The sequence below is a fragment of the Panthera uncia genome, assembly GCF_023721935.1.
Source record: "Panthera uncia isolate 11264 chromosome C1 unlocalized genomic scaffold, Puncia_PCG_1.0 HiC_scaffold_4, whole genome shotgun sequence".
Lineage (NCBI taxonomy): Eukaryota > Metazoa > Chordata > Mammalia > Carnivora > Felidae > Panthera > Panthera uncia.
The window spans coordinates 12,955,778-12,977,688 of record NW_026057585.1 but is presented as its reverse complement, the minus strand read 5'-3'; the positions used below and the strand labels follow the sequence as shown (position 1 = coordinate 12,977,688).

The 21,911-nt window shown below is 54.1% G+C and overlaps 1 protein-coding gene across 1 annotated transcript; it reads left to right on the top strand.

The window, feature by feature from the left end:
• The first annotated feature begins 1,473 nt into the window (after positions 1-1,473).
• On the top strand, positions 1,474-16,610 carry AMPD2 (adenosine monophosphate deaminase 2). Its single transcript, XM_049616628.1, is given in 20 exon segments — positions 1,474-1,959; positions 2,712-2,944; positions 6,981-7,111; positions 7,347-7,477; positions 8,028-8,096; positions 8,195-8,306; positions 8,555-8,741; positions 8,977-8,990; positions 8,992-9,119; positions 9,235-9,324; positions 9,580-9,709; positions 9,867-10,061; positions 10,149-10,280; positions 10,487-10,650; positions 10,906-11,032; positions 11,124-11,287; positions 11,546-11,666; positions 11,961-12,134; positions 12,374-12,484; positions 12,633-16,610. Coding segments are annotated over 19 exon segments (2,547 nt in total). The 5' UTR covers positions 1,474-1,959; positions 2,712-2,787; the 3' UTR covers positions 12,843-16,610.
• Positions 16,611-21,911: the final 5,301 nt, after the last annotated feature.

Sequence of the window (21,911 nt, the reverse complement as noted above, 5' to 3'; positions counted from 1 at the left end):
AGAAGAACAATTTCCTGAAAGTGGAATTACTAGGTTAAATAATAGGAACTTTTGGAAGACTCTTGATTATGTATTACCAAATGGCTTTCAGAAAGATTATGTTGATGTTCGTGTCCAGTAGTGTATGTGTGTCCCATCTCACTACACCCTTGCGTGTATTAGGATTTTTTCCCCTTAATCTTTGCTAAGTTGATGGGTAAACATCGTTATTTCCTTTGTTTTATTGGTTTGATTGCTTCTTTGTGAGGTGAACTCCCCCACCGCCATGTTTATGGAGGCCATAGTTTTTTGAGTTTGCCCAGGGTAAGGAGGAGCAGCAGGCAGAAATCAATAGATGTGACACCAGACACACACAGATAGTAGGGTCCAGGGTCCAGAATCCAGCTTGGGGAGAGGTGGGGGAGGCAGAGTTTGGGAAGGAATTTGGCTGTAGGGGAGAACTGGGAGGAGCTGGACAAACAGCATTAATACAACTGGGTGTGGGGAACAAAGGGCTCTCACAGGTGGAGAAATAGGGAAAAGATTAATTACTGCTAATACACTTGATTATGTTTAGTGAAGTCTTAGCTCCCCCCTTTCCCCCCGTTCCCTTTAGGTAGGATTCTGTGTTACTTGGGAGTGGGGGTGCTGGCTGGGTGGGGTGTCTGCAGTTCTCCAAACATCCCAACTCCACTTCTTTCTAGGCCACCAAGAGAATCATCACCATATGAGGTTGTCAACAGGGAACTAAGGACAAGGACATAGCAATGATAAGACACAGACAATAACTGAGTAGTAACTACAGGCCAGGCACTGCTCTAAGCACTTAATTTATATTAACTCATTTATCCTAACGACCACTATACAAAGCAGGGTCTCTTACAGTCATTTTCCAGAGGAAATAGGAGCACAGAGAGTCCAGTAACTTCCCCGTCAATCACAAAGTAGGTGGAAGAGTCTGGAATTGAACCCAGGCATTCTGGCTACAGAGCCTAAGCTTTTAACCAATAAAAACATAAGTAAATGTAGGAAGGAGAGCCTGGATTGCAGGACACACCCTGTTTTATCTATGCCTGCCAGAAGAAAGCAGAGGACACGGAATGAGAATGCCCAGGAATGACTTCTAAAAGTGAATGAATGGGGGTGCCTGGCTGGCTCAGTTGGTGGAGCTTGTGGCTCTTGATCTTGGGGTTGTGAGTTCGAGCCCTACCTTTGGTGTAGAGATTACTTAAAAATAAAATCTTAAAAAACAAAATGAAGGAGTCCTGAGACAATACTAGTTATCTTTTATGGGCCATTGACTTTGTGCCAGGCATCGTGCAAAGGTGCTTAACGTTTCATGCTCAGAACAACTCCCTTGAGTGCAATTACACCGCCCCATTTCACTGATGAGGAAGCTGACGCACAACGCTTGCCCAAGACCCGCCTGGCTAACTGCGGAGTGGCGGCTGCCCACGTGGCGAGGGGAAGAGGAACACGGCGGGGGCGGGGCCTGCCCGGAGGGGGCGGGGCCTCGGGCACAGCGGGGCCTGGGGCGGCTGAGACGCCCTGAGGCGCTGGCTAGGCTTCGGTGGGGTCGCACCTGTTGCGTGACTCCACCACAGTCCAGCTACGATAGTCCGATCCTGAACACCCAGAGAGTGTTGAAAGAAGCACAGACGAGTTCCGGGTCCTGCTCTCTGGGGAGCACGTGGCCTGCTCGCCTCCTGAGCAGACAGCTGGAAGTCGGGACTCCCCGGGGTCTTCGAGGCTAGTTCAGCGGCCGAGGTCCGCGGAGGTCCGTCTCCCGCCTGCGGGCAATTTTGAAAGACTGCCTTACTTCTTCCATCTCGGTGCCAGAGCCAGGGATCCTTGGAGCGATTTGGCCAGGGTCTGGGTTCAGCCCTCCTCCCCTCCCTTGCGACCCCAGCTTCCCGGTTGTGCGGACCCTGGCGGGCAGTCTCCCACATACCCCTCCGGGTTCCGGCAGTATGGCCTCAGGTGAGTGTCTGTGCCTGTGTCGGGGGGGGGGAGGGTCTCTGGGACAGAGAAGTACATGGCCAGGGAGACAAGAGGGTGGGGGGTCTCAGCACAGTCTGCAGACCTAGAGAAGGTGGCCGTCTCCTCCTGGGGCAGGCCTGGGAAAGCAGAACCTGAGTGCGGAAAAGACAGAAAAGTCAGAAGTCGCTGGGTATCCTTCCCAGACCCCCCAGAGACGCCCCTGCTTCCTGGCCTCTCTGCCTTCCTAGAAGGTAGCGCCTGCCGACCAGTGGAATTTTCCCAAGACAGGCTCCTCCCTACTGGGTTGGGATTCTCTGTTCTACCCCATCCTCCCAGAGCTGGGCTACCCCTGGGGCTGGGTGTCTGACGGAGAAGAGAAAAGGGGACTGTGTCCCAGAGGGGCTGGGTTTTCACGGAGCATGCCTGCTCTGAAAGAAGTGTGTTCTGAGCTTGGAGCTGGCGCTGGATTCCTGTTTATTATGATTTTTTTCTCCCATGCTGGCTGGACCAGCTAGCCGGGACATTGACTCCTTTGCCCCAGATCCCTGACAAGGGGCAAGGGCTCTGAAAGGGTCAGTGGAGTGCTAAGGGCTGGCCCTTCCCCATCTTGTTTGCTCACCTCCATCCCCCCAGGCCCAGCACCCATCAGTCGCGTCACTCCGGGGTCTGAGGAGGGAAGGGAAGGGATAAGAGGCGGGGATGGAGGTCCCCCTCCCCGAGGTTGCCTAGACAACATCAGAAATCGTGGCCAGGGCCTCTTCCGCCTGCGGGGCTTCTGCTTCCTGCATCAGTCACTCCCGCTGAGGGCGGGGCGGAGGAAGGGGTTGGATGTGGCAGAGCCAGGCCCAGCTGGTGCGGCTCAGACTCCCCCCCGCCATCTCCGCGGCGCGAGCCATGGCATCCAACCCATCTGGCGCCGGCAGTCCCAAGGCCAAATATCCCTTTAAGAAGCTGGCCAGCCTGCAGGCCTCCTCTGCAGTACCAGGTGAGTGTGTGCTTCCTGGCCTCAGCCACTGGCTCTACCCCACCACCGCTGGCCCTGGCTACTGGTCCCATCAGAGGGGGTACCCCTTCTCCTGCGCTCTCTCTGCGGTGGTGCCCCTTGTCCTCTATCCCAGGGACGGCTGGCTTGGGAGGTGGTGCAGAGAGGGCGGTGGGGTGGAAGATGACAGGTCTCTATGTTCTATGTTGGGGGTGCTGCCCTCTGTAATGAGGAGTGGGTGAGGGTGTGGGTGCAGCAAGAGGTGTGTTTGCACACGTGTCAGCATGTGGATGTGCTTAAGACCGTTTGCATGTGGAGTGTGTGTGAATGGAGAGGGAGATGTGTGGGACTGACTGGTTTGTGGGCTGGCCACACTGCTGGCAGCTGTGGCTTCACCAGACAGTCTCAGGCTGTCCTGTGGTTAGTGCCCCTTCCTAGGACCCGAGGTCCGTATTCCCCTTCCTGGGGGTCTGATGTTAGGGCACGCTTGTTGCTACCGGGCATCCCAGGGCTGGGGGCTCAACGGTATCTGTTATTTGCTGTTTGCTCTCTCCTGGTTTGTCTTGTGAGCTTCCTCATAAGTATGGGGTGTCCTCGGGCCAGGCCTGTTTGGGGGGCTCAGGCTGGGGCCACTGCCTGCCTGTGTGTGCTCCTACACCCTTTGATTTGGCTCCTATTCTGATAGACATCTCTGCACCATTTGGAGCAGGCAGCGTGGAGTAGCTGTGCCCATCTCCCCGAGGGCTAGACTGCCTGAGTCTGTGCTTGCTGAGGGATATCTACCTGCCGTCTGCTGTCCCCAGGCTTCCTGACTAAGGAAGGACCGCCCCCATTTTGGTGACCTGGTCAAGCCAGTCTTTTCACCCCCTCCCCTCAGCAGCAGTCTGTACCTATAGCCTAATCATCCACCGCCTCTGTTTTCTTATGCCATTGAAGATCCTGACCTGAGGAAAGTAGTCCTGAGGGTCTGTGTTTTCTGTGTCCAGGTCTGGGCTATCCAGACAGTGTGTACCCTGGAGCTAGATCTGTATACCTTTGGGTGGTCACTTGGTGGGAGCATCTGATATCTATGGGTCAAAGCCTCGGACACCTCTCTGCCTATTAAGGCAGTCTTGGCAGTGAGCGAGGGGGCTCCAGGGCAGAGGGTAGATGAGGTGACAAGATCTTGGAGTTGATGGGAGCAGTCCCTTCTGGCTTTTGGTGGACTCTGCTTGTGTGCGTGTGTGTGTGTGTGTGTGTGTGTGTGTGTGTGTGTGTGTTGCAGTGGCACAGACTCAGGGGATGGGACTAGCAGACAGGCAGCTGGGTCTTCTAGGCCTGGCCTCAGGGAGTATATACCTCTAGTGAACCCCAGCAGCCCTGTGCAGGGGCCTGCAGCCTGGACGAATGGCTCTGGCTGCTGGAACCTGTCCTGGTGTCCCCTGCATTTCAGTGTAGATCTTGGGCCACTCTGCTAAGAGAGGAAGTTGAGATTAGGACCTTGGATTCAGCTCTTGTTGACCTGATAGAGACCAGCCCCAGAGGTCTGTGGTTGGTCTCTCCTGCAGGGGGCTAGAATGGTGAGGAGTTGTGTAGGATCAAGGTTTTGGGGCAGGCAAGAACCTTGAGCTCTGTCTTACACCCTCTGTGTGGAACAAGTGCCCATTTTTCTTTCCTCTTCCTGCTCTGCCCTCTTCCAAGTATGAGATTGTGTCTCTCCACCCGCCCCTGCCCCCGTCTCCACCCCCATCAAGTTCTGTCCTCTTTGCTACCATTCACTGCTTGGTTGTTTTGGTCTGAGCTGGGCCTCAGAACCTCTCACCCTCTCTAGTAGGTGGGAAAGTGAGAGGTGTTGGAGGGCCCCTGGAGTTCAAAATCACAGATTATGGTGTTTTACAGAACACTTGCAGAAACGTATCTCTTTGAGCCTTATGGCAGTTTGTGGCTAGGCAGGGCAGGACCCACTTATCACCCCATTATTATAGGACCTGAGGCCTCTGGGAGGCAGAGATATGCTATAAGTGGGAACAGTCAGACTCAAGTTCTCCAAATTCTAGTCCCTTATCTCCCATGCTTCTCCTGGATGGTTCGTCCCCAGTGATAAGCTTGAAACGGGGGGTTAGCAGTCTGGGCAGCTGTGAACCAGCCCCGCTGGGCAGCAGAGAAACTCAGTAACTGGTCCCTACTTGGAGTGAGTCACTTCTCTTACTGCCACCCAACTTCTCTCCCTAGAAGAGGCTTTGTTTGTCTCAAGGAACCCCATAGTCAGGGGACCCAGGGGACTGTGGGGAGCAAAACAAGGCCTCTGGGCAGATGAAGTGGCCTGGGGCTGTTGAGTTTGGAAATGAGGGCTGCTCACCCCTACCTCTCTCCCCTCCTACCCTTTGGCCAGCAGGGCCCTATCCACTCACTATCCCCAATGGTAGTGCATTTTAAGGAGGCTTGGCCTCTCTCAGCCAGACTGCCCAGCCCTTATCAGCCTACCCTGGTCCACCCCCTTGGGGGCTCCACTTTAGGCTGGGCCCTGGTACTGTAGAGGTTAAGGCCCTGTTCACTTCTCCAGTTCCTCTCATTTCCCAACTCTGATGCTCCTTTCCTTGATTTCTGGCTCCCCTGGGCTTCCCTAGCCCCCTGCTTGCTGTCATCCTAGGGTCTCCCCTGCATGTTGCTGCACTTGGTACAGCCCGTGCCGGCCCCTTGAGCTGTCCTGGGGGACTGGCTACAGCTCCACTCAGCAAACAAGCGGGCCAGGGGCACAGGGCTGTTGGCTGGAGCTGCCTGAACTCTGCAGGTAGGACCCAGGCAGACACCCGGGAGAGCAGGGGCTGGGTCCTGGATCTGGCGCAGGCACCTCCTCTTCCCTTTGTCCAGCCTTGGGACCCTACTCTGGGGGATCATGAAGTGGGTCCACAGACTTTAAAGCATGCTACCTGGGCAGAGCCTCCAATCTGTCCCTGAGACGCGGTGGAGAGGGGAAAGGAGGCTGCTGGAAGGGAATATCCTTCAGAGCTGGCTGGGAAAGCCCAGTTGGGTGTGGAGAGCTTCCTGGTGGGGAGGGTGGGGCTGGTGAGCCCAAGGAGGGTCCTTCGGGGTTGGCTGGGAGCTCAGGCAGCCCCTGTAGACTAGCAGCTTCAAGGCCTTTAGTGCCAGCCTCCTGGTGGTACAGCTGAGGAGTTCTGTCCTCCATGTGGAGAGGCCCTGGCTTCTGACACTCCCTTCCCCAGGCCCTCCCTGGGGCCTCCGGCCCAGATCCTGGGGCCTCCGAGTGGCGCAGACTGTTTGTGGCAGCTCCCTTTGGAGGGGCAGCCAGCAGTGGGAGGGGCGGGCCGGGGCCAGGCCACATCTTGGCAGCCTTGGGGTCCTGGGGGAGAAGGCAGGCCACTGGGGAGGAGGTAGGGTTACTGCTGCCAACCAGGTCCTCCACTTCCTTTCCTCCTCTTCCCTTAGGGTCTGGTCTCCAGTTCAGAGCTAAGTGGCAGCTGTGACTTGCCTGGGCTGTGTAGGTCTGGGTTATCAGGTGCAGGCCCTGGTTTCTTGAGGAGGATTGCTGAGGCCAGGGGCAGGTCTGCTCCTGGCCTGGCCGGCCTGGAAGCTGTGGGCTGGGGATTGCTAGCGTGACCACCGGGTCCTTAATGAGCACCGTGTGTGTGTGTGTGTGTGTGTGTGTGTGTGTGTGTGTGTGTGTATGTGTATGTGTGTGTGTACGTGTGTGTGTACGTGTGCCTGCCTGCGCGGGGTCTCCTGCTTACCGAGGCAGTTGTTTCTAGTCCAGGATTCAGAGTCTTATTCCTGGAGTGAGGGAATCCACTTGCTCTAGGGGCAGACTCAGGACCCCCACTCCTGAGCCTGGAATGCGTGAGGGGCCCTGTGCTAGATTGTGAGGGTGAGGTCCTTTGGGAGCCACACGCAGGCCCATTCCTCAGTCTCTGAGGGGGGACTGCCCACTTTCCAAGCCCTGGCCTCTCTCTGGGGCAGGCCTGGGGCCTGTGGGGACCCAGCGCTTCTAGAGCGCACAGGCCCTGCCCTCCACCCTTTGACCCTGGCATCACTGTCTCCACAGAGGCTCGGGGTGGGCTGGGGGCCCCTCCGCTGCAGTCTGCCCGATCCCTGCCAGGCCCTGCCCCCTGCCTCAAGCACTTCCCACTCGACCTACGCACGTCTATGGATGACAAATGCAAGGAGATTGCCGAGGTATCGCCTGACACCTCACCCTGTGTCCCTCCACCGCTGTCCCCATGCCCTGTCTCTGCTCCCCACACCCCTCCATCTCAGCTGTCCCCTTACTTCACGCTTGGCTGTGCCCTGATCCCTAGCCTCTCCCAGGTACCTCCAGCTCCTGCTGCCCTTACCCCATCCCTAGACTCAGCAAGTGAGGGCCCGGCAGCTGAGGGCTAGGACACACTGACCCTTCCTTCCCTCCCACCAGGAGCTGTTCAGCCGCTCCCTGGCTGAGAGCGAGCTCCGTAGTGCCCCGTACGAGTTCCCTGAGGAGAGCCCCATTGAGCAGCTGGAGGAGCGGAGGCAGCGCCTGGAGAGGCAGATCAGCCAGGATGTCAAGTAAGCCCCCAGCCCCAGCTATGGCAGCTATGGGTTGGACCAGGCACAGTCAGCTGCAGGGGTGGGGGGGTGGGGCACAGCCTGGCAGCCACTGTTGTAGGGGGACACAGCCAGGTAGCAGTAGGAGAGGGCACAGCCTGACAGCTGTAGGGTTGGGGGTAGGGGGCACAGGGTAATCTGCCCAGTGTCCCTCCGTCTCTACTGGGACACTTTCAGAGCCCTGTCTCTGTCCCTCTCCCATCCTGTCCCTCTCTCTGGGGCCCACTAGGGAGCAGCATAGAGCAGCGGTCTGAAACACAGGCTTTGGAGTTAGGCTGTTGAATTCTGGTTCTGTCTTCTACCCACCAGAGTGGCCTAGAACATGCTGCTCAACTTCTGGGTGTGCTTTCTCATATCTAATGCGGGCAAGCCAGCACCCACAGTGCAGGGTTCTACAGCCCCACGAGGCCATGAGGAACAACATGTGCACGGCAGCCAGCACGGTTTGCGGACCTGGGAACAAGGGCTGTCTCTTGTCATCTGCCTGACCTCTTGCCCTTCTCACTTCTAGGCTGGAGCCAGATATCCTGCTTCGGGCCAAGCAAGATTTCCTGAAGACAGACAGTGAATCAGACTTCCAGTGAGGAGGGCAGAGGGGCACAGGGGATGTGGGGGTGTGGGGCTGGGGCCTGTCCCGCCGCTGGCTCCAGCCCCCTCCCTTCTACTCTCCCCCTGTAGGCTCTTCAAGGAGCAGAGCGAGGGGCAAGGTGACCGGGGCCTGCGGGACCGAGACGTGGTGCTAGAGCGGGAATTTCAGCGGGTCACCATCTCCGGCGAGGAGAAGTGTGGGGTCAGTGTGGTCAGGGCCTTGGGTCTCACTCCCCTCAATTCCACGGTGTTCCATTGGCCGGCTCCCCCAGCTTGGGAACTGGGTGGGCCTACGTGGGCATTTCTTGTTTCAAAAGCTGGAGGGGCAGAGGGTCTGGCTGTTAGCTAGTTGATGTGCTGTTTCTAGGGTCAAGGCCTTGGGGAAGAGGCGAGGGTGGGCCTGGTGTGGGTCTGAGACCAAGGAGAGTGACCCCATGTCCTTGTCTCCAGGTGCCATTCACAGACCTGCTGGATGCAGCCAAGAGTGTGGTGCGGGCACTTTTTATCCGGGAGAAGTACATGGCCCTGTCACTGCAGAGTTTTTGCCCTACCACCCGGCGGTATCTGCAGCAGCTGGCTGAGAAGCCTCTGGAGACACGGACCTATGAGCAGGGCCCTGACACCCCTGTGTCTGCTGGTGGGACCCCCATTCATGCCCTACTCTAAGTGCCCTGGTGTCCCAGGCTCCCTGAGCCTGGTGCCTAGAAACCTCCACCCTGCCTGCTTCTTCCCACCCAGGCTCATTCCAGCCTCTCCGTACATGGTGGGTGGAGGCAGGGGCAGGAGCTCTCGCCCTCTATGGAGACTCTGGGCTGGGCAGTGGGTGGCCAGGAGGAGCCCTGGCCCTGACTCCACCCTCCCTATCCCTGTAGATGCCCCGGTGCACCCCCCCTGCGCTGGAGCAGCACCCATATGAGCACTGTGAGCCGAGCACCATGCCTGGGGACCTGGGTTTGGGTCTGCGCATGGTGCAGGGCGTGGTGCACGTCTACACCCGCAGGGAACCTGATGATCAGTAAGCCGGTGTGGGGAGTGCTGGGGCGGGGGGAGCTGTGTGGGGGCTGCATTGGCTTAGGGGGTTCCATGGGGCATGACGTGCTCTTCTCACCTAAGCTCTCACTATGTGTCAGTTGCTCAGAGATGGAGCTGCCATACCCTGACCTGCAGGAATTTGTGGCAGATGTCAATGTGCTCATGGCCCTGATTATCAATGGCCCCATGTGAGTCCCTGCCTGTCCCGGACATTTGGCTCCCTTCCCAGCCTGGACTCTCCGGCCTCAGCCCTGCCCCAGTCACCTGCCACCATCTCTCACCCCTTCTCAGTCACTGAGTCCTAGACTTTCCCTCTGTCTTTGCCCCCTGGGCAGTCTCAGTCCTGCACCCTCCCACCCCCTCCCTCTCTGCCTCCTTACCCAGGCCCTCCCCAGGTGCCTCTTCGTGTCCTAGAGCCCCTGCCGTGTTCTCTTCCTGCCCAGAAAGTCCTTCTGCTACCGTCGGCTACAGTACCTGAGCTCCAAGTTCCAGATGCACGTGCTGCTCAACGAGATGAAGGAGCTGGCCGCCCAGAAGAAGGTTCCACACCGAGACTTTTACAACATCCGCAAGGTGGGCCCCCACACCATGCCCGGTCCTGCACCCCTGCCTGGCCTCCCTTGCAGGGCCTGGACCCCCTGCCCAGCATTCCTTGTGCAGAGTCCTCTCCTAGCCCAAGCCCCAGGCTCTCTTGGCCTCCAGGGAACCCAGCAGCCCTGTTCCACCCCAGGTGGACACGCACATCCACGCCTCGTCCTGCATGAACCAGAAGCACCTGCTGCGCTTTATCAAACGGGCGATGAAGTGGCACCTGGAGGAGATCGTGCACGTGGAGCAGGGCCGCGAGCAGACGCTGCGGGAGGTCTTTGAGAGCATGAATCTCACTGCCTATGACCTGAGTGTGGACACGCTGGACATGCACGCGGTCTGTCCTGGTGGCACAGGGGCGGGGGGGCCGGGTCAGTATGTGAACCAGGGGCAGGGGTGACCTGGGCCTGCCTGTTTTCCCCAGGACAGAAACACCTTCCATCGCTTTGACAAGTTCAATGCCAAATACAACCCCATTGGGGAGTCTGTCCTCCGAGAGATCTTCATCAAAACCGACAACAGGGTCTCTGGAAAGTACTTTGCCCACATTATCAAGGTGAGGAGGAGTGGCTGCCAGGGCCCATGTGCAGGGGCAGCAGCCTTGAGCAGCCCTTCCCCAGACCGTGGGAGTCTGGTGTCAGGGAGGCAGGTGAGGAAGGTGGGTAAGAGGCATGAAGACGTGTGACGGAGCACACATGGTGGGTGCAGAGACAGGGACGGTGGGAGCCTGAGTGTGATGGTTGCCCCATGTGTGTCTCTCAGGAGGTGATGTCAGACCTGGAGGAGAGCAAATACCAGAACGCGGAGCTGCGACTCTCCATCTATGGGCGCTCAAGGGACGAGTGGGACAAGCTGGCCTGTTGGGCCGTGAAGCACAAAGTACACTCCCCCAACGTGCGCTGGCTCGTGCAAGTGCCCCGCCTCTTGTGAGTGGCCCTTGGAGTGGGAGGGAGCGTGGGGGCCAGAGTTCCAGGGGCCAGGGCCTACCTCCTGCCCGCCAGGGATGGCTGACCACCCCCGTCCCAGCCAAGCCCTCTGAGTAGAAGAGGAACTGCCCGGTTCCACTCATGGTCTGTCCAGCCTGGCCCACCCAGTGTGGTTCAAAAGTGCTTCTTTGATTTCGGGCCAAGCTCTGGTGCCTACTGACCTGCACGTCCTGTGTGTGTACGTCCCGCCTGCAGTGACGTGTACCGTACCAAGGGCCAGCTGGCCAACTTCCAAGAGATGCTGGAGAACATCTTCCTGCCACTGTTTGAGGCCACTGTGCACCCTGCCAGCCACCCCGAGCTGCACCTCTTCTTGGAGCACGTGAGGGGGCGGCACAGGGCGGGGTGTGGGGAGGGTGGCTGGCCTCAGGTGCGGCTGTAGCTCTGGGCCTGACCCTGGGGTCCTGTGCCAGGTGGATGGCTTTGACAGTGTGGATGATGAGTCTAAGCCCGAGAATCACGTCTTCAACCTGGAGAGTCCTCTCCCCGAGGCTTGGGTGGAGGAGGACAATCCACCCTATGCCTACTACCTGTACTACACCTTTGCCAACATGGCCATGCTGAACCATCTGCGCAGGTGCGTGCTCCACCAGGGTAGGGTCTCTACTCCCCCCACTGTCTCTCCCGCTGCCCTGGCCTGGGGCCACCAGAGCCCTGACCCTCCTCCTGCCCCAACTCCTGGACCCAGTGCGTTCTTTCTACGCCCTCAGGGCTCCATGGCTCAGCTCTCAGAGCCAAGAATCTGCCCCTGGCCCCTTGTCCCAGACCCACATGGTCACTGGGTGGGGACTCAGGGGCCCAGGCTCGGGAGCTGACACTATCTTTATGCCCCCAGGCAGAGGGGCTTCCACACATTTGTGCTGAGGCCGCACTGTGGGGAAGCCGGGCCCATCCACCACCTGGTGTCGGCCTTCATGCTGGCGGAGAACATCTCTCACGGGCTGCTTCTGCGTAAGGTCAGGGTGTGCACCTGCAGCCACCCCTCCCAATTGCTCACCTTCCTTTCAACCCTTTGGGCCTCATCAGCAGCTTATCTTCCTTCCCACCAAACCCTCAGTTTGCACTCTGCCTCACCCCAGCCTCCACAGGGAGGCCCCAGCTTGGATTTTGGCCATAAATGATTCTTTGTACATGAGACTGAGCCCGGACTCCCCCATCTCCTCTTCCTGTGGCCTGTGCCCTCCAGAACCGGGTATCCTCCCCAGCCCTGAGGCCTTCTGACAGGTCCTCCCTCCCTGTTGCCTGCCCAGGCCCCAGTCCTGCAGTACCTGTATTACCTGGCCCAGATTGGCATCGCCATGTCCCCACTCAGCAATAACAGCCTCTTCCTCAGCTATCACCGGAACCCGCTGCCTGAGTACCTGTCTCGTGGTCTCATGGTCTCGCTGTCCACTGACGATCCCCTGCAGTTCCACTTCACCAAGGTCAGAATCTGGAGGGCATCCAGGCCAGCGGTGGTTCTAGGCTGCAAAGGTCCCCCCCTTCCTTCCCCCCCACACCGCCTGGGCCTCAGGGCTGGTGCTGCCCCCTGCTGGTGGAGTGTGCAGCATGTCATGGCAAATTCTGGGGAGAGTGGGGCGCGGGTACAGGATGAGGGTAGGGGTGGGCAGGGACTGGGTGGCAGGCCCGGGTGCACCTGTCTGAGGGAAACTGGCCTGTGCAGGAGCCACTGATGGAGGAATATAGCATCGCTACCCAGGTGTGGAAGCTCAGCTCCTGCGACATGTGTGAGCTGGCACGCAACAGTGTGCTCATGAGCGGCTTCTCCCACAAGGTACCACAGCCGCCCGCCCGGAACCTGGCAGACACCCTCTCCTCTCCTTCTCTGCATTTGGGGAGGTCCCAGGGATGCTGGCCCTGGGATGGTTCAGGGCTGGGGCGTGGCCCCTGAAGGCCCTGCCTGATAACCGTGCCCACCGTAGGTGAAGAGCCACTGGCTGGGACCCAACTATACCAAGGAGGGCCCTGAGGGCAATGATATTCGCCGTACGAACGTGCCGGACATCCGTGTGGGCTACCGCTATGAGACCTTGTGCCAGGAGCTGGCGCTCATCACGCAGGCTGTCCAGAGTGAGACGCTGGAGACCATCCTGGAGGAGGCTGGTGTCACCACAAGCCCGGGGCCTCAGTGAGCTTGGCCCACACAGGGCCCCCTGCATCTCAGCACCTCGACCACGTTTCATTCTCAGACCCCTCCCACCCTGTTGTGTCTGCATGTGTCTGTTCTTCTTTGTTCTGTCCCGCATGTCTCCAGCCTGGATCTGTCCCTGTGCCACCTCTGTGAAAGTGGTGCCCAGAATCTGCTTTGCCCTTGTCTGGGCCTGAAGGCCTGGCTTTGCTGGCTGCCCTGCCAATGGCCCTGTCCCAGGACCCTCTGAAGCCTGGCTGTCCTGTGGGCATCTAAGTGTCCACAGGGGCTAGGGATGGTTGAGGGGGGCTGGCCCCTCTAGCCCTTGGGGTCCTGCCTGGGCAGATCTTGTCGTGTGTGTGTGTCCGGGGAGCAGTCAGGTGGGGCCCGTGCATACCTGATGAGGGTCCGTGGAGCTCCAGCAGCTCTGTGGTGAGCACAGTTGGGCTGAACTCGGTCACAGCCCTCGCTGCCTGGACTCGGGCCTCGGAGGTGCTGGACCACCGCCTCCACCAAGTCACTGCCTAGCAGCCTTCTCTGTCCTTCCTCCGGTCTACATGCTCCTCTGGTGTCAGCTTCCTGTGCCTCTGTGGGAGGGGGCAGCTGCCCTGTGTTGTATCTGGAGCCATTGCAGCTGGAGGGTCCTGAATCTGTCACCAGCCCTGGAGGTGGTATCCCCACTGTGATCCCCAGAGTTTTGACCAGACCTGAATCCACTTGGTCCCCTGTGTTGTGTTCTGGACTGAGGTCTTTGCTGTGAAATGCAGTGTTTCATACAATCCCATCTTTCCTAGTGCATGAGAAATAAAGGTTATTTAAGTAACGAGGCAGGTGGGATGTCTATTGGGAGAGGGAGAGTCATGGTGGGGGTGGCTGAGGGTAGATCCAGGAGCACTGTGGGTAGAGGTACACAGCGAATCCTAAAGTGGGTGACTGGGCTTGGCCGATGTGTATTTGCACACGTGGAAACTGATGGAGGAAGCTGCGTGGGAGGAGAGGTCCACCAGGGACCCATCTGCTGCCCCAGGCTCTCATCCAGCCTGTCCCCCCTGAAGTAGACGCTTGACCCCAGGTCTAGGGCACACCCCTGTTGTACCACTTTGAGGGGGCCAGCATCCCCTTCCACCTCCTACTTTCTCACTTCCAGCCTTTTGGGACAGCCGGGTACATGTGGGAACATGTTATTTCCAAGCAGACCTGAGGCCAGTGGTTCTCGAACTTGGGACATCAACTTGTTTAAAATGCCATGTCCAGGGGCGCCTGGGTGGCTCAGTCGGTTAGGCGTCCGACTTCGGCTGAAGTCATGATCTCATAGCTCGTGAGTTCGAGCCCTGCATCGGGCTCTGTGCTGACAGCTCAGAGCCTGGAGCCTTCTTCGGATTCTGTCTCTCCCTCTCTCTCTACCCCTCCCCCGTTCATGCTCTGTCTCTCTCTTCCAAAGATAAATATTAAACATTTTTAAAAAAATAAATAAAATGCCATTTCCAGGTCCTACCCTCAGAGGTTCTGTCCGTGGGTGGGAGGTGTGGCACAGACATATGCAAGCTCCCTGGCACATTTTCTTAGAAGGGTTGGAGCAAGCCTGTGCCTTCAGAATCCAGGCTTAACCAACTTGGCTTCAGTCCATGTTCAATGCACACTCTCTGGACCACCTTCCAAGGCATAGAGGTTGCTGGAGTGTGTTGCCCAAGTAAAGGAGAAAAGTGGAATGTGCCCTGTGCTGCTCTGGGTCTTGGGTGAGTGACAGAGAAGCCTATGGATGCTGTTGCTGCCAAGTGGGGAGTGGATGGGCTTGCACTTCAGAAACAATTAGCCCTGGAACAGCGAGAGCGTGTGTAATCGAGGTCCTGGTGAGGGAGCAGGAGGCTGGCTTCCTCCCCTCCTGTTAGCTGGCTCTGCCCCAGCCCTGCCTCTCCTTTGGCAGACAGTGCATCTGCACCTCACCCGGGGCCTCTGGGCAGAAGCTCTCCTGATGCCCCTGGCTCCTGAGGGCCGTTAGCCACCAGCCTTGCTCCCAGACAAGGACAAGGGTCCATCAGTCTCTAGAAGGCGTCATTCACTAGTTCATTCTACCCATTACACATGGTAAAATCGAATGTTAGAGCAGAGTGATGAGCAAGAGACTGTACCACTGTGGCTGATTTCTGGTTCAGGAAACAGGCTCAGGAGGTGCAAGTAGTCTGTGGCAGAACCTGGATTGGAAGCTAGGGAGCTCATGGTCTAGGGCTCCCCAACCCCACACTGGGCCTCGTCTACCCAAGGAACGATGCTTTTCCATATAACAGAATCCATTCCGTTTTCTCACTGCTGGTACATTCTGAGTGTGTGCTGAGGCCTAGCCCTAAGAATACTACCAATTTATTAAAAAAAAAAAAAAAATTTTTTTTAAATGTTTACTTACTATTTTGAGAGAGAGAGACAGACACAGAGTGCAAGCAGGGGAGGGTCAGAGAGAGAGGGAGACATAGAATCCAAAGCAGGCTCTAGGATCTGAGCTGTCAGCACAGAGCCCAACGTGGGGCTCAACCCCACGATGGTGAGATCATGACCTGAGGTGACATCAGACGCTTAACCAACTGAGCCACTCAAGTGCCCCAAGAATACTACCAATTTAAAGAGTTTCTTAGCAACCTGTCCACTTTTTTAAAAAAATGACTTGTTTCTGGTTTTTTAGTTTCTCAGAAATTTCTCTTTTTAAACATTTACTGAGAGCAAGTAATTTTAAGACAGTAAGGCCTTAATAGTTTTTCCTATCTGAAAAAAATTTCATTTAGAGAAATTTGGAAAATCTAGAAAAATGGGAAGAAGAAAATCCATTCACAATCCACCAGTTTCAACATACAGATCATCTGTCTGTGATCTATTTATGTATTTTGAATATATATATATACATATATTCCTTTAGGTTCTTTTCTAAAAAGGAATTTTTAAGTGGAGATCATAATATGTATAATTTTGTGTTCCTAAAATATTTTAATGTAAGTCCACATTTTATTAAAATATTCTTTATAAATACAGGCATACCTCAGGGATTTGGCGGGCTGGGTTCCAGACAACTATGAGGACTCGAATATCACAATAAAGTGAGTTGAATTAATTTTTGGTTTCCAAGTGCATATAGAAGTTATGTTTATACTATACTACAGTCTACTAAGTGTGCAATAGCATTATATCTAAGAAACAGACTACACACCTTAATTTAAAAATATGCTAAAAAATGTTAACCATCATCTGAGCGTTCAGCAAGGCATCACCTTTTTGCTGGTGGAGGTTCTCACCTGGATGTTGATGGCTGCTGGCTGATCAGGGTGGTGGTTGCCGAAGGCTAGGCTGGCTGTGGCAATTTCTTAAAATAAGACAACAGTGAAGGTTGCCCCGTTGGCTGACTCCTCCATTCACAAATGATTTCTCTGTACAAGTGCTGCTCTTTGATAGCATTTTACCTACAGTGGAACTTTCAAAATTAGAGTCAATGCTCTCAAACGCTTCTACCGCTCTATCAATTTTGTGTGATATTCTAAATGCTTTATTGTCATTTCAACAATCTTCACCAGAAGCAGATTCTATCTCAAGAAACCACTGTCCTGGGATGCCTGGGTGGCTCAGTCGGTTAAGCGTCCGATTTTGGCTCAGGTCATGATTTCATTGTTCCCAAGTTCGAGCACCGCATCAGGCTCTGTGCCGAGGGCTCAGAACCTGGAGCCTGTTTCGCATTCTGTCTCTCCCTCTGTCTCTTCCCCTCCCCCACTTTCTTTCTTTCTCTCTCTCTCTCTCTCTCAAAAATAAACAAGCATTAAAAAAAAATGAAAAAAAGAAGAAACCACTGTCTTTGCTCATTCATCAGAACAGCTCCTCATCTGTTCAAGTTTGAGCATGAGATTGCAGCCATTCGGTCCCTTCTTCAGGCTCCACCTATAGTTCTAGTTCATTTGCTGTTTCCACCTCATCTGCCACTACTTCCTCCACTGAAGTCTTGAGCCCCTCAAAGTCATCCATGGGGCCTAGATTCAACTTCTTCCAAATGCTTGTTGATGTTGCTGTTTTGACCTCTTCCTATGAATCATAAATGTTCTTAATGGCATTTAGCATAGTGAATCCTTTCCAGAAGTTTTTCAATTTACTTTGCCCAGATCCATTAGAGGAATCACTATGTACAGTAGCTACAGCCTTACGAAGTGCATTTCTTAAATAATAAGACTTGAAAGTTGAAATGACTTGATCCATGGGTTGCAAAATGGAAGTTGTGTTATGAGGCATGAAAACAACGTGAATCTCATTGTTCGTCTCCATCAGAACTCTTGGGCGACCGGGCACATTGTCAGTGAGTAATATTTTGAAAGGAATCTTTTTTGTTCTGAGCAGTAGGTTTCAACAGTGGGCTGAAGATATGCAGTAAACCGTCTTGTAAACAGATGTGCTGTCATTTAGGCTTTGTTGTTGCATTGATAGAGTACAGGCAGAGTAGATTTAGCCTAATTCTTAAGGGCCTGAGGACCTCTGGAATGTTAGATGAGCGCTGGCTTCCACTCAAAGTCACCAGCTGCAGTAGCCCCTAACAGGAGACTTTGGCTTTAGGGAATATTGTGGCTGGTTTGATCTTCTATCCAGACCACTCAAACTTTCTCCATGTATAAGGCTGTTTTGCTTTCTTATCATTCATGTGTTCACTGTAGGAGCACTTTTAATTTCCTTCAAGAACTTTTCTTTGCGTGCACAACTTCCTAATAAGAAGCCTTGCTTTCAGACAATCTTGGCTTTCGACGCTAAGTTTAATCATTTCTAGCTTTTGATTGAAGATGGGAGACGGGCGACTCTTTCACATGAACACTTAGGGGGCCATCGTAGGGTTGTCACTTGGCCTGATTTCAATATGGCTGTGTCTCAGGGAGTAGGGAGGCCCAAGGAGAGGGAGAGAGATGGGAATGGCTGGATGGTGGAGAGGTCAGAACGCACACATTTATCAAGTCTGCTGTCTTATATGGGCATGGTTTGTGCTGCTCTAGACAATTACAATAGTAACATAAAAGATCACTGGTCACAGATCACCATGATCTATGTTAATGAAGATAATATTACAATATTAAAACAATATTAATGAAGAAGTTTGAAAAATTGTAAGAGGTACCAAACTGTGACACAGAGATACAAGTGAGCAAAAGCTTTTGGAAAAGTGGCCCCAATAGACTTGTTCTAGGCAGAGTCACCACAAACCTTCAGTTTGTAAAAAAATGCAGTATCTGGAAAGTGCAATAAAGCAAGACACAATAAAACGAGATACACCTGTATAAATTTTAATTACAGCACGCTGTCCTATGGTAAGCCTCACCAAAATTTACCATCACAGCTCTTCTCTATTTAAGAATGGCTATGGCCTGGGGCGCCTGGGTGGCTCAGTCGGTTAGGCGGCCGACTTCGGCTCAGGTCATGATCTTGCGGTCGGTGAGTTCTAGCCCTGCGTCGGGCTCTGTGCTGATAGCTCAGAGCCTGGAGCCTGCTTCATATTCTGTGTCTCCCTCTCTCTGACCCTCCCCTGTTCATGCTCTGTCTCTCCCTGTCTCAAAAATAAATAAACGTTAAAAAAAAAAAATTAAGAATGGCTATGGCCTAATGTCATGACTAACAGTGTTCGCTCTGGAGTCAGACGACCAGGGTTTGAATTTTGTTCCACTGCTGTCTGGCTGTGTGACCTAAGGCAAACTACTTCCCCTCTCTGTGCCTCCAAGTCCTCACCTATTTCACGGGAATAATAATAACACTGTCCTCGTGTGTTGATTTTGGATTCGTTCAGTCAATCCCATCTCTGGATAGAAAACATTAAGTGCTCAGTAAATACTAATCGTTATTATCCTTACATGCTTTACAGATACTTCCCCAGTCTTGATGCCTATGAGTGAAATGACCAGGTCCAAGATGTGATTTTTAAATTTTTTACTGCTTTTCGGTAGAAATGAGTGAAAGTGTGTAAACCAAGCTTAAAGTCCTTTCCTTGCCCTCTGCCTCCCTGATGCCTCTCATGTCGTCCTGCCACCTTCTTCCCTTTTCTTGGAATCATCTCACTCCCCTCCTTGTACCCTGCGTGGCAGGGGTGTGCAGACGTCTCTGTGAGGGAGGCAGCCATCCCTCCTCTGCTCCTGGCTCCGGAGTAGCCTAGTAGTGGTAGGAGTCAGGAGCCAGGGTGCCTGCCCCTTGTGTGGAGAGGGGTGGGGAATGAGGCTGGGCAGCGGAGGTGATTTAAAACACAGGTCTGCTCTAGGGGCACCTGGCTGGCCCAGATGATAGAGCATGTGACTCTTGATCTTGGGGGTCATGAATTTGAGCCCGACACTGGGCACAGAGCTTACTTCATAAAAAACAAAAACAAACAGACAAAGCTGGTCTATTTTAAAAGGCCCCAGAGTGCAATACCCACCTCATCCAGTCTGACCTGCCAATCACAAAGCATTCACCTTCCCAGTGCCCCCTCCTAGAGGAGTTATGGAGAGGAGGGTGGGTCCTGGCTGTGCCCCCACATTGGGGATGGTGGTAGTGTTTGGTTAGGGTGACAGTCCTCCTAATTTATAAAGCCTATGTCAGAACATTTGCCCCATCAAGGTATTGCCTCATTTGTAAATTCATTCTATGAAACTCCAATAAAAGCTTAAGTGTTAAATCACATTTAATCCAATGTTTGGCAAGTCATTTTGTTTTGGGGCTGAGGATAAACGTGCCCAGATCAGGTAGCCCTGGACAGGCAGATATTATTATTATTATTATTTTTTAAAGTAGGCTCCACACCCAGCATGGAGCCCAACAGGGAGCTTGAACTCACAACCCTGAGATCAAGACCTGATCTGAGATCAAGAGTCAGATGCTTCACTGGCTGAGCCACCCAGGCGCCCTGGGGATCTTGTAGCAGTCTGTGGATATGGAGCCTGGGTGCACTCGAGTGACCTGGTTCTGTGAGCAAACCCTCTCATCCTGCCCAGGGGCCGGGGCAGGCTCTCAGGGGCCTAGGAGATGCCAAAGCCCTGAAAGAAAAGCTTTGGGGGGCTGCAAAAATATGAAATAGACCGTATCAAAATGGGTAAATGTTTAATCAAGTGCTTTCAGAAAGTAGCATGTCAACTTTAATATCTGTTCAGTTTGGTATCTGTATAAATGTCATTATATTTGAAAACAATTTGTAAGTTGGATTCTTGGCAAGAGTTCCAGGATATGCACAATGATTGAAGAGAAATCATAGCCAATAGTAAATTCAATGACTTACCCGTAATTAAGTAATGTCAAAAGCAAATTTGTCAAAGCCCTGTTACATTTAAAGCAAAGCAGTGTTATCTTTGATGAGGGATGCGATGAGTTTTAGTTGGTGGTGAAGAGGGTGGGGCGTCCAAGAATCAGAGGCAGGGTCTGGAAGGGGCTGGAAACGGCCCCGCCCTGCACCTGTTCCGGTCCAGGGATCAGCCCAACCTCTGCCGCAGGCTGGCCCTCTGGCCCTCCTGCCTCCCTAACTAGGCTGTGCAGATTTGGGGCGCCTGCTCCTGCCACAGGCAAGTGACTCCTGCCACAGTCTTCTCTAGATCCATGCAAGACCACAGGTAGCTGGAGTTTCTGTCTCTGTTTTGCCGATGAGAGACTGCCCTGGCTTTGAAACCTGAGCGTTCCATTTATTAACGGGGCAAGTCCCCAGTCACCCCTGATTTCCAAGATTTGGGGGTGACATACAAAGGGGAGAGGGTACCGCCCCCTTCCCAGCTTTGTGTGTCCACCACATGTTTCCCACAGTGGGGCCGGCACTGGGCTGAACTCTTCACGATCGTGAATACATCTAGTGTGGCTAAAAACTCCATGCTGGTTACCATCATGACGCTCCTCTTAGGGAAAATTGAAGGCCAAGGAGGTTAAGTAATTTATCCAAGGTGATCCAGCTAGCAAGTAGCAGAGCTGAGATTTGAACCCAGAACTTCCTGGTTGTTAAGTCCTTGTTCCTTCCGCTCTCTGATGGTCCCTGGGGGTGGGTTGTGAGTGCCGAGTGTCTGCGGGGGTGGGTCTCTGGAGGATTGGGTGCTCAGGGAAAGGATGGTGTCTGGCTCTGGGGAGCAGAGGCAGGACCAGTGAGGCCACGGAGGAGGCTCCTGCAACATCCCAGGTGTGGGTGACAAGGACCTGGGTGGTGGCAGCGGGGATGGAGAGCAGCTTTTGAGAGGAGGCAGTTAGGACCAGTGGTTAATACAAGCGTGGCAGAATGGCCGGATGAAGGACTGAGATTGTGAATGCCCTGAGGCAGGTGTGTGCTCCGATTGCCACAGGCCACCCCCAATCCCTGTTGCCTTACACGTGACCCAGTCCACACACTGCCAGGGAGGTATCCGAGTTTGTGTTCCCTGGGATAAAAATCACCATTTCATGATACAGCTCTTTCACTTCTTCCCTGTGAGATCTTGGGTAAATTATATGAGTTCTGAGCTTCAGTTCTCTTATAAAATGGGGATAGGAGGGTCTACTGAGTTGGTATTGAATGCTAAATACACAGCTCTCAGCAGAGTGGCCAGCGCACAGAAAACTCTCAGTGCATCCATGAAACTCACAAAGCCTCAGTGGAAACTAATGCTCCACTCTGGGGAAGGAGAAAATCATATATGGTGCCTGAGTTCAGCCCAGAGGACTTGGAAAATTATGGAGTTACCACTGGCAACTCCACTGGGACAGGGGGCGGTCAGAGAAGGGTGGGCTAATTCCTTTCCGGAGAAAATAGCAACAACATCACACTTGCTTTGTAATTTTCCTCATTTAATTTTTGCAACAGCCTTATGAGTTGGACAGGGGTGTGCTTACTCCTACCGGGAGACTAAAACTGTTTTGAAATAAGGTGGGATCCAAACAGGAATTTAAAGATGTTCTATATCCATGATGGATAATGGATACTCACATCCCAGAGTCTGGAAAGACATTTGCCTGGGAGGGAGGCTGGTGCTGAGGCAGGAGGAGGAAGAGGGGAGGAGGAAGGAGGGGAGACTGCGTTGTAGTTCTCACTGAGGGCCTCGGGCAGGGAAATGTATTAGCAGAGGTCAAGATGGAGATGGAGACGGGGTTTAAG